The sequence below is a fragment of the Myxine glutinosa genome, chromosome 5 (genome assembly GCF_964187855.1).
Source record: "Myxine glutinosa chromosome 5, kmMyxGlut1.1, whole genome shotgun sequence".
In the NCBI taxonomy this organism is placed as follows: Eukaryota; Metazoa; Chordata; class Myxini; order Myxiniformes; family Myxinidae; genus Myxine; species Myxine glutinosa.
Genome location: NC_136265.1, coordinates 174246065 through 174258277, shown reverse-complemented (window position 1 = coordinate 174258277; position 12213 = coordinate 174246065). Strand labels below are relative to the sequence as shown.

The 12213-nt window shown below is 50.6% G+C and overlaps 2 protein-coding genes across 9 annotated transcripts in view; both read right to left on the bottom strand.

Moving 5' to 3' along the window:
• The window catches only part of DTD1 (D-aminoacyl-tRNA deacylase 1), a 903613-nt gene that overhangs the window by 158873 nt on the left and 732527 nt on the right, over window positions 1–12213 (bottom strand). The gene's annotated exons all lie outside the window — the stretch shown is intronic.
• Window positions 1–12213, bottom strand: part of BTBD7 (BTB domain containing 7) — a 643025-nt gene that overhangs the window by 98400 nt on the left and 532412 nt on the right. For all 8 annotated transcript variants that reach the window (XM_078779099.1, XM_068115511.2, XM_078779100.1 and 5 more), the window contains one exon: window positions 10910–11333. In XM_078779099.1, coding sequence (XP_078635225.1) covers window positions 10910–11333 — 424 coding nt within the window. The remainder of the gene's footprint in view (window positions 1–10909; window positions 11334–12213) is intronic.

The following is a 12213-nucleotide window of genomic DNA, read 5'->3' as shown; positions in this document are numbered from 1 at the left end:
GAGTCCAGGAGCAGCTGGGTACGACTGGGTACGGTGGGTACAGAGGGTTAAATATGGAGAGCATTCGTGAGGTTATGCATAGGGGTTGGTTGAGGTGGTTCGGACACATGGAAAGGATGGGAGAGTGGTGTGTTCAATTACCAAGAAGCTGGCTCGCGCTTGCTAAGCCATCCATTCCTTATTAACGGTTTGGAAACACGTGCTTGCTTGAGTGCTTGCCACTTTGCGAGCGCTCTACAAGAAACTTAGGAACAGAACACACCCCAGATTAATTACATGGTGACGAGGATAAACGCCAATACCATGACTTATTTTGGCCATATCGACAAGTTTGTCCCTCAGTGGGGTCATACAATACACCGCCCGGAGACATCCAGAGATGTCAGGAGAGTTGTACGGCAGTGGGAGTTTCAGAGGAGGTGTGAGGGGAAGGGAAGGCAGCGCCATAGAATGAGAGTTTGGCAAACATCTCCGGACATCTCCGGGTGGTGTTTGGTATGACCTCAGATTTTGACATGGCACGTGGCAAGTTCGAGGCGATGAGACAGGTTAGAGGTTGGTATGACTCAAAAGTGGGTTTTACTTAAATTATTTTGTGTATTTTATTTATTTTGTGGGGTGGGTTGGGAGCCCAGAGGGAGGGGTGAGGTGGGAAGAAGCAGTGGTTGGGGTGGAATGAGTGAGGGGAACAGGTGGGAGTTGGGAGGGTATGGGGTAGGGTGGGAGGGGAAGGAGTGGGAGCCCGGAGGGAGGGGTGTGGGGTGAGAAGAGGCATAGGAAGGCGTGGTATGAGGGAAGGGTTAGGGTGAGAGGACGGAGAGGAATGAGTAGGAGGAGGGATCCGACGTGATCCGGTCATGCGGGGTACCTTTGCTAGTTAAAAATAAACCTTTAAAAAGGTAAGAAACATGTTCGATCCATCTGCGTCCGTGTGCGTGCCATCAAATTTGACTTATTTGAGAAAACCTTGGAGATCGGTAAAGTTGTAGAATGACTGAACACAGGAGTAGGTTAGAAACTGATCGACTGTTTCCTGAGACAAAGGATCTCGGTGCTGAGGCATATCACGTTAGTGAGCCTCAGATGTGACAATATGTAGAGGTATTTCAGGTGATGTATTTAATATCTTTTATATTTCAAAATTCAGAGGAATACAGTACATTCAACAATCAAAGTCAAAGCAATCAACAATGCTAATCTGAGATTTAAAAAATAAGTCTGATTTTACTAGAAACACCTTTTTTTTACTAGAAACAGCAGCCTGGGGTGAGGGGAGCAGTTTCTTGTGCCAATCACTTGACCCTGGGTACTACCAACACATATGCAAGGTTTGGTGGGGATCAGGCCAGCACTGTTTTTGTTTCTGTGATTTTCAGATGCACACACACACACAACTTATTTAATATTGTTACAGACGCGGTGTTAGATGTTAGTTTACCGAGCGGTTTGGTATTACCGCGTCCGCACAGTTACTCCCCGATTAGAACCCTATCCCGCCCGATTCCACTCGAACGTTGGCCAAATCGCGCTATGCTAAATCAATGAAGGAAAGGACACAACGGCTGGGATTAATGCAACGACACAAGGGGTACAGTTCTCAAGACCTCCGGAGGAGGATATAATATTGGTGATGCAGAAACGGGTAGATTACACGGCAAGAGGTAAAGCACAGCAAGATGGGCACTTAGACACAGTCTTATGTTATTCCCGACAGACCACAGACAAACGGGACAAGACTGACTTACACGGGGATTGATGGCAAGGATGGGCAGGCAGTCGATAGCTCAAGGTGCACCTTGGCTCAGGGGCAGAATCAAACGCGGTCCGGTCCAGAGATGCGGGGAGGTATTGTCGCGCTCGGAAGGTGGCGTCCTTTTCTCTCCAAGCTGAGGCGCATCTGACGTCACCTCCGTCTTCCTGCGCATGCCCAGCGGGGAGTGACACGCCCTCGGCTCGTTAGCTCCGCCCCAGATGGAATCGGTCCGCCGCTCCTATTGGGTGCGGGGGGGTTACCGGGCTCCGCCCTTGACGAGGAGCTGACAGCGAGCCCCTGCGTGGTAACCCCGTCGGAACACATGTTCAATGGCGGCTAACCAAGCCGGAGTGAGGACGCGCACTCCCCGCGCCGCCGCCGCCGCTGTTGTTGTTGTTGGTGTTGGTGTTGTTGTTCCATGAGGAAGAGATGCGGGGAGGTATTGGGAGGTCCTAAACTTACTAATGGTGCCATACAATCACATTCTGGTGCAACGAAGAGTCAGAATTAATGGAAACGAGTCCTTAACTGACATAGACTAAGAATAACTAGCAAGATGTCCTATAGTTGTCTACGTGAGATGCGGTGAACCTGGGTGCGACATTTAATGGGGGAAAAAGGGGGAGGTCGGTGCTACAGAGTGTTGTTTACAGAAAATGGGACTAGGGAATGGGGGATTGGGGATAGTTGGGCAGTATTGGGGAAATAGGGGAATATTTACAAGCGGATATGGATGGATCCAAATCCCATATCCGCAACATTGTACCCTTCTCTACCTCGGGGCGTCCCGACCCGATAAATTTTTACCTACGTTAGTGTGGCACTCAGATGTAGTTCCCTCTACTATTAACTCAACCCTGAGTGCGACAGTTTTACAGATGTTCACAAATGAGTAAATATGTCCCCCTGCGACGTTGCACCCTTCTCCTCACAGAAACACACCCACAGGATAACCGAATCGTGGAAAGAATCCTCAAACTAAACATACAGCCGGTAGGGAGCATCATTTATACAAGACTACACTGATATTTACACTACGATCCAGGACCTGTTCTTTGAGGAACACATGCAGATGTTATGCATAGAGAGAGCACGCATGCCAGCATCGATACACCAACCCACGAGTGCCCTGTGGCCTTACGGCCTTTAATAATGTGCAGAGCACCCCATCCAAGCACCAAAAGCACCACCCCATCATGTACAGTCAGCACCATCCGGTGCACCAATAAAGTGTTCGATAGTCACCGGTGGTGTCGCAGCCGGCCGATGTTCTGCCGCTGGTCTTGCCTTCATGTGGTGTACTTGGCCTTCTGGCTTCTTTAAAGATAAAGAAAGGCGCCAACCGCGTCCATTTCTGAATTGTGGCCGTCAGGGGGCCAACTATAAGTGGTTCACCTGTATGGCATAGGTGCCACGTTGACCCAGAGGTCCATCAACGGGTGGTGCTTGCCCGCAAAAGACTGCGGTCCATGGTGGGCGGCCACAAAAATTGCGGTCCATATGGTGTATCGATCCAGGCAGCAAGCAGCGAAAGTGCAGGCCCACAACTGCGGAGCCAGCACCTCTCTCTCCTCTCTCTCTGCCCCAAAGCCAGATCCTCGGAGGTGGGAGACAAAAGAAGAAGACAAGTGAGTAAGGTGGTAAGGGCGCAAAAGTGCACGCAATACAAGGTGATGCACACTGGGGGCACATGGGAACCAGGTGAGACAGGTACGTTCCTACCGTACGCCCCCCCCCCCACCAGGTAACCTACATTGCCCCTCCCTTACCCCTTACTGTATCCACAAAACACAACACTACCCATACACATCTACTTTACAAATCAACAAACGTCCCTACTGTCTTCCCCGTTCCTCCCATAAACCAAATTCGTCTTCTCTCCCTCCTAACCAATCAAATTTGCCATTTCCAACTCCCATCAAAATTTGCCATCTCCAACTCAACATCAGTCCCTCCTAAGGAGGGAGAGATGGAATCACCCCAATGTCTCATCCACGTCGTGATGCGTCTCACAAATCCAAACAGCAATTCTCACTTCCTGCAACACAAAACAAGGGAACACAGGTGTGGAGTCATCATCATCACCTCAGGTAAGTGGCTGCGTATGGTGCGACAGGTTCGTCAATCCTAACTATTTCCTAAATGACTTTAACAACTTTACATTACCCGGGGTCTTTCCCTGCCAATCCATTGGCCCACTTACACTATGGGTTCTAAAAACCAATTCCCATTGCCCAATCTGTGGTGCCTCTCAATTTGGGGTCTCACTCCCCCGATTCGTCTCCCGGTGCCCTCGCACAATTTCTGGGCTGTGACGTGTAGCTCTCCCAGCAGGTCTACCCACCTGCACACCTCCACCACCGTAGTTGCCACCCGAGCTTACCTGCTCCTCACCCTAACCTAACTAACTGGGGAAGGCCCTCTCGCACTCTCACTCCCTCAGTGCCCTCTCTGGCACGGGCTGCCCGATCCACACCCGGGATCCTCAGGCACCCACTGACACTAACGGCTCCCAGAGCCCACCTGCGGCCTCACCTGGCCGACATCCTCACAGTGGTGGAGTGCCCAAACCAACTACACACACTAACAGGCTACACGCCCAGCCATTTCCACAACACTAATGCACCCATCCACAATACCATTCTGCAACCGCACCACAAATGCCAATATCCAACCACAATTTACCTATACCCTCTACCTAACACTTACACTACCCGCCCCGAGTACTCGTGAAAGTGGTCCACTCTTCCCCCATCCACACCTTCGCACCATGCACACCACTCCGTACCACTTACTCCAACTCTCTCCACACCACTCATTCCAATACTCCATGTATTCCACACACCTGTACTTGCACACCTGTGCTCTCACACCTGGTGCCACCTGCACCCTTCTCTCCCCAAAGCGCATTCGCGCTGATCCACAACACTCACTACTCATACACTGCTCCACACACCTGTCCAGTTGCACACCTGTGCAATCACACCTGTTCAATTCTCAACCACACGGCATCATCTCATCTAACTACTCCCCTCTGAAACTTGCGCTTCCCAGTCGTCCCTTTAAACTATTGCGCTCCCTCGTCATTATAATCCACACTAATCTACCTGCGTCCCCACTACAGGTATCAGTCACTAACTAACCTTAATGTCACCTAATGTCATCTTCGCTAGATCCCTACAATATAACCTAACCCACCCAGGCTAGTTTTCACTGCCATACACCCCATAAACTATGGCGCATTTGCCCCTCTTTTGTGAGGGATGACAGAGTTGCCATCCCACCACATCGGGCATCTCCCACTACCAATTTTGCACATCAAATTTCAACAAATCAAAAAATTTGCCAATCACTACCCATCATCTGCCAATCATTACTGCCAATCCTTTGCCAATCATCAAATTTTGTTTTTTTTTTCTAATTTTGGGTCCAAAACACTAACCTCATCACACAGTCTACTCACTAATGCCTCTCGGTGCGCCAATTCCTGTCCAAAGCCCGGCTTCGTAAAGCCGAGCAATGAATGCGGGTTGTTTGGTGCCAGCGGCTGGATACGTCCGGCACTCGGTGCAGGGACGGGGGCTTACCCGGGCCGAGATCCCACGCACCACCCCGGCGTGGAGCCATCCAATGTCCCGATCTCGACCTGCCGGAATGCCTCAACAAAAGGTGGTCGCCATGACGACCCTTCCTATCGGGCTGCCCGCTCCGCCTAGTGGAGCACGGACGCGGCCGTTCCAAGCGAGGCACAGCGTGGATCGCGTACGGCGGTTCTTTCGAAACCGCCGTGGTTCGGATCCCCGCTGGTCCTCGCGGCACGCGAAGCTGCCCGACGCGCACCGAGGGCCCGATTCGGCTATAAGTCGTTTTAACCTCTAACCCGGTTACCGTCGATGCCTTACCTGCATGCTTACATGCATACGCTACCCCTTTCTTGCTCATACCTCCACCTGTTCCCATGCTCCCCGTCGTACCTTTTCTTACACACCTCGGTACACTCATTCCGCTCACCGACTTGGTCACACACCTGACCACCGAACACCTTGGCACACATTCGTCGCTCGCACACCTCACCAACACACCTCTTCGCGCCCCCTCCTCGGTCACCTCCTCTGTGACAATCACAGGTGTGCTCTCACTCGCACACCCAACCACGTGCCTCACTACCAATTCCAGCGTGCATTCCCACTCACGCTCTACCATTCCAGGTGTGCATCCTTCCATTCCAGGTGTACATCCTCGCTCACCTGTCACAACCAACTCACGCTCCTTGTCACTCTCACTACTCTCACCACCACTCTTGACAACGCACTCACCCTTACTCCTGACAGCGCACTCTTTCCTCATGCACCTGTCCGTTACACACCTTTCTCGCGCACACTCTTGCGCACACTCTCCCGTCACACCCTCTGTAACACTCACCACACCGCGCTTCCATGTGCTCCCTCGCACACGCGCTACGACCGACTCACTCTCGACAGCACCCTCATTCCTTGGCACGCACTTTTTCCTCACAAACCCCAGAGTCGGACTTTCTCGCACACCTCCTTTTTCGCACACCAGACCTGTCGCACACTTCACCAACGGCCTCTCACGAACACCCGGGTCCATCTCGACCCCCAAGCTTCTTAAATCCCCTGGCGCATCATACGCACGACCATATTGGTCACCACTTACACCGGGTCCTCTTCCTCTTCGCTTCTCCTCCATCACCTGCGAATCCCTCATCCGGTTAATGAGCACATCATCACGATCCGAACACAGACTTTGGACCAATTCTTTTACTTCCTCCTTTATCTCTTTCTTATCCTCTCTCCGTCGCTTCTTAATTTCGCTCACCCCTTCTTCCACTTCTTCTAATTTCTGCTTCACCTCTTTTATTTCCCGGTACCTCTCTTCAAGCTCGTCCTCTAAGGCTACCTTGACCGTTTCCATGTGCGTCCTCACCTGCCGGTCCTTCGTCTCCATTACCTCTGTCACCTCGTCCAACCTCGCTGTCAGTCCCTCACGTACCATCTGACACTCCCTCTTCGTCGCTATCAAGTCGTCTTTTAGTTCTTTCTGTGTCGCTTTTAACCCTCCTAGTACCGCAGTGTTCCTTTGTACCTGCTCCACTAACTCCGTCTGTCCCACCGTCAGCTGTTCCACTCCCAGCGTCAACTCCTCTATACCCCCTTGCAATTTTACAGTCCCCTTTCTCACCTCCTTCTCCATGCGCTCCTTACAGTGCCTCACCTCCTCGCGCACTCCTCCGACCTCCTCACTCACCCCTCTTCTGATCTCTTCTCCCATCACTTGCATCTCCTGCCCAGATGCCACCCTCATCTGCTCCATTTCCTCCCTGTGAGCATCCAGTTTAGTTTCTACCCCCATTCTGACCCCCTCTATCTGCTGCCCCATTTGTTTAACTTCCCTTTCCGCTTGGTCCCTCATGTCCCTCAATTTGCCTTCCATACTGTTTTCTAACCCCTCTAACCCCTTTTGCATCCCTTCCATTTGATTCTCTTGAGCGGCCATTCTGTTTTCTACCCCCATTAACCCCTCCTGTATTTCCCCTAATCTATTGTCTAATCCCTCTATCCTACTCCCTAACCCTCCGATCTGGGCCCCCATGTCCTCCCTCAATTTCTCGCTATTGGACCCCATCCTTTGTTCTAACCGTTGGCTATTGGCCCCCATGTCGCCCCCCAATTCGTCCCTCATTTTCTCGCTATTCTGGGCCATAAGGGCCTTCATTTGTATTAAAAAAAGGTCCAAATCTACCAGCGGCGCTACTACGGTCGCGGGCGCGGTCGCCGTGGCCATGTGCGAGGCGCCATTTTGCGCGCCCGTAACCTCGTGCGTGAGGACGCGATTTTGCGACCCTGCCACCCTCACTGCTTCGCTCTCCTCATGTCCCTCAATTTGGTCCTGGATCGACCCTGCCTCACTCTCCTCTACCGGAACCCAGCCGTCTTGATCCGCCATAGCGCGACTTTCAAAATTCGGGTTTTTATTTTTGTAAAACAAAATCAAATTTCGGTCACTTGTAATTTTGAGCGCTTTAAGCGCGCTTCGGGTCCGATCTCACTCCTCGACACCAATTGTTACTCTAATAGTACAATTGGTGTTCCAAAATGTGGGCCTAACAAATTTAGTCCCAGGTCCGAATCCAACTCCTGACAACCAATTGTTACAGACGCGGTGTTAGATGTTAGTTTACCGAGCGGTTTGGTATTACCGCGTCCGCACAGTTACTCCCCGATTAGAACCCTATCCCGCCCGATTCCACTCGAACGTTGGCCAAATCGCGCTATGCTAAATCAAAGAAGGAAAGGACACAACGGCTGGGATTAATGCAACGACACAAGGGGTACAGTTCTCAAGACCTCCGGAGGAGGATATAATATTGGTGATGCAGAAACGGGTAGATTACACGGCAAGAGGTAAAGCACAGCAAGATGGGCACTTAGACACAGTCTTATCTTATACCCGACAGACCACAGACAAATGGGACAAGACTGACTTACACGGGGATTGATGGCAAGGATGGGCAGGCAGTCGATAGCTCAAGGTGCACCTTGGCTCAGGGGCAGAATCAAACGCGGTCCGGTCCAGAGATGCGGGGAGGTATTGTCGCGCTCGGAAGGTGGCGTCCTTTTCTCTCCAAGCTGAGGCGCATCTGACATCACCTCCGTCTTCCTGCGCATGCCCAGCGGGGAGTGACACGCCCTCGGCTCGTTAGCTCCGCCCCAGATGGAATCGGTCCGCCGCTCCTATTGGGTGCGGGGGGGTTACCGGGCTCCGCCCTTGACGAGGAGCTGACAGCGAGCCCTTGCGTGGTAACCCCGTCGGAACACATGTTCAATGGCGGCTAACCAAGCCGGAGTGAGGACGCGCACTCCCCGCGCCGCCGCCGCGCCGCCGCCGCTGTTGTTGTTGTTGGTGTTGTTGTTCCATGAGGAAGAGATGCGGGGAGGTATTGGGAGGTCCTAAACTTACTAATGGTGCCATACAATCACATTCTGGTGCAACGAAGAGTCAGAATTAATGGAAACGAGTCCTTAACTGACATAGACTAAGAATAACTAGCAAGATGTCCTATAGTTGTCTACGTGAGATGCGGTGAACCTGGGTGCGACATTTAATGGGGGAAAAAGGGGGAGGTCGGTGCTACAGAGTGTTGTTTACAGAAAATGGGACTAGGGAATGGGGGATTGGGGATAGTTGGGCAGTATTGGGGAAATAGGGGAATATTTACAAGCGGATATGGATGGATCCAAATCCCATATCCGCAACAATATAATAGGACAGCCACTCAGAATATCAGATTTTACATCATTGGCACACAACAAAGAAAATAAAATGAAAATACAGAAGCAATTCGACTACTCGACTGTGCATTCTTTGGAGTTCTACTGAAGTGCCATTTGTAGTTTATGTGTATTGGCCGAGTTTATGTCCCCTTCAATCACGTCTGTATTCCCACCCATCAGAGAAGCCACTCAGTGTTGGTGGAGGAGTTGTTACTGTAGAAGCAACATTCCAGGGACTTGTCTGAAGTCAAAAGTTCAACAGGGCAAAACCACTTTGGATGACATTGTCGTTACTCCGCAGTGCTTCAAGAGAGCTGCACACCACTTTTCCTGCCAAAGATGCTCCCTCCCACATCCCTCCCTCTACATGCTTAAGCCGCAATGGCCGTGCCAACAAACTGAAGAACCCTAGCGAAGCTGTTTATTTGCCCAATGCTGCATTTGATAACTGACGGTTGCCTCACCCACATGTAGAATCAAGACTAAGCCCATATTTAAAAGAGGGGCAGATTCCACCAATACATGGTGGCAACTTGAACCCATGATTGGATGAAACCCAAAAGACGCCACAGAGTGTGCACAATCCAGTTAAGGCAGTGTAATTATTAGCAAGCAGCTCGATACAGAGAGCACCGTAACACTTGTTTGCAAAGCTCTCGATATTAGCCACCCAGCTCCAAATACACTCCCCGGCACAGAGGCCTGTACACAGCACAAAAGGCAATGCAACTCTGGATGGCATCGATTGCAATTCCAATTACACGCAAGAAGGAGTCCGTAAATAAATCAACGCTTACTCGTCATGACACCACCAAACCCTACGGTCGATGTCCCCAAACCCTGGCATACCAGCGTGAAACATTTGTACAAAAAAAAAAAATCTTTAATCCTCCAGGGGAATCTTTGTCATTCACATTCAGTTGATAATGTTGCAACAGCACACAAAAAAAAAAAAACAACAATAAATTTAAGGCAAATCTATAATCTCACGGCACAAGGGGCCATCATCTAATTATTAGTGCGGGACAGGGAGGGTAGATACTAGGAGAGAGATGTCTGGCTAGGGGAGTATGGGATTTATTGGAGAGACAATGAAAATAAATGATACCGTATGAACAATGAGAAACCTTACAACTGCAATAATATAAAGACGTCGTCTACATATTAAACATGGTGTGTAAAGGTTAATTTGACTGGATGGTTAATTTGACAAGAATAATTTGAAGGTTGTCGGGAAAATAACTCGGGAATAATAAATATGAGATAAGCGAGGGAAAGGGGAGTGAGCACGATGTAAATAGTTCCAAACAGGAAGGCCAAGCGGTACGACCACTCACCTCAAAGCTGTCTAGCTCTTTCATGGGAGGGTGATTCATCAATGTGTGTGTCATCCCTCGGATGGACGATAAACTGTGTCCCATCTGCTGGTATTAGTTGCTGGACGTAAAATATCCCACAGTGTCCTTTGCAAAGAGTAGGCGAGCTCCTGCCAGCACCCTGAACAAATTATAAATTCCTGCCCTAACCTACAGGGGGCACTGCATCAGCGGCACAGCCATGCTCCAAACAATGACACAAACCAGCAGCCACAGGCTGCACATAGAAAAGTGAATGAATGAAACTCCAAACCATACTCATTCCATCAAATTGGTTCCTTTGCAACAAACCATACCCACACATCTAAAATGGTGGTTCCTTTGCACCCATTTAATGATAACTGGACACATCCAAGAGAAAAGCGTTAAGATAAAACAATAAAATAAAGTATCTTTGAGGCTTAAGGTGCAGTAAAGGATGTGGGAGGATAATACATGAAACCCGAGGGTGTTCCATCAGGAGAAGCGACAGTGCAGGACCTCACCTTGTGCCATCGCACCAAACTCCAGAAAGAGTGCAATGGCGTATAGCTCCATTGCGTCCTCCACTCTTGAGGGGAGGCAAGGACCCGGTGAAGGTGCAGTACCGGCATCACCAAGGATGCTTGGGCCTGACGCAAGTGCGCCAGGGGTGCTGGGGGAGGCCGGCGGCGTGACCAGAGTCAGATCCACCGTGTCGGTGTATATACAGTGCAGCAAGGCTGCCGCATAGCGTCGAGGCATTACAGAGTCATCGAGTACGATGCGTGTCGGGGCCTGCAATGCACGCTCCGTCAGCTCCTCGCCGGTCTGCAAGCGTCGTTGAAAAAGGCGACGGAAGAAGGGACAGCGTGCAGAGAGGATGGCCTTGTGACAGCGCAGTTCATCAGGCACCGCATCCGGCCCATAGCCACCACACATCTCCGCATACTGTGGTATGGGTGGAAAAAGGGTACAGAAGCCATTAACAATGCATTCTTGAATTTCCCCATTTTGTTTTGTTTTGATACCTGGTCCAAGCCTGAAGAAAATGCTTTATAAGTCTCCTCAAACAAAAGCTTGGGTGCTGCTGTAGACTCAAAGTCTCGGATGAAAACAAGGGATCTCTACCTATTATGTGCATGACACATTACAAAATCTATAATAGGATCTCTACCTATTATGTGCATAACACATTACAAAATCTATTCACAAAATAGTGAATACACTAAACAGATCACAAAGACAGCCTTCTTTCACCTGAAAAACATCGCCCGTCTCCGCTCATCCCTCTCCTCCACGGCTGCAGAAACCCTCATCCACGCCTTCATCACCTCCCGTCTGGACTACTGCAATAGCCTCCTCTATGGTTCACCCTCAACAATCACCAATAAACTCCAATACATTCAGAACTCCGCTGCCCGTCTACTCACCCATTCCCGGACCCGTGACCACATCACCCCCGTCCTTTACAAGCTTCACTGGCTCCCCATCTCCCAGAGAATCCAGTACAAAATCCTCCTCTTGACCTACAAAGCCCTCCATAACCTGGCCCCATCCTACCTGGCTGACCTCCTCTCCAGACACACTCCCACCCGCAATCTCCGCTCTGCTGGTACCAACCTCCTGACCCCCCCCCCCCATCCGGACCAAATTCAGATCCTGGGGGGACAGGGCCTTCTCCATCGCTGCTCCCACCCTCTGGAACTCACTACCTCACACCATCAGAGACTCCTCCTCACTCACCACATTCAAAACATCACTCAAGACCCACCTGTTCAGCACTGCATTCAACATTCAACCCACAGCATTTAACCCCTGACTATCACTT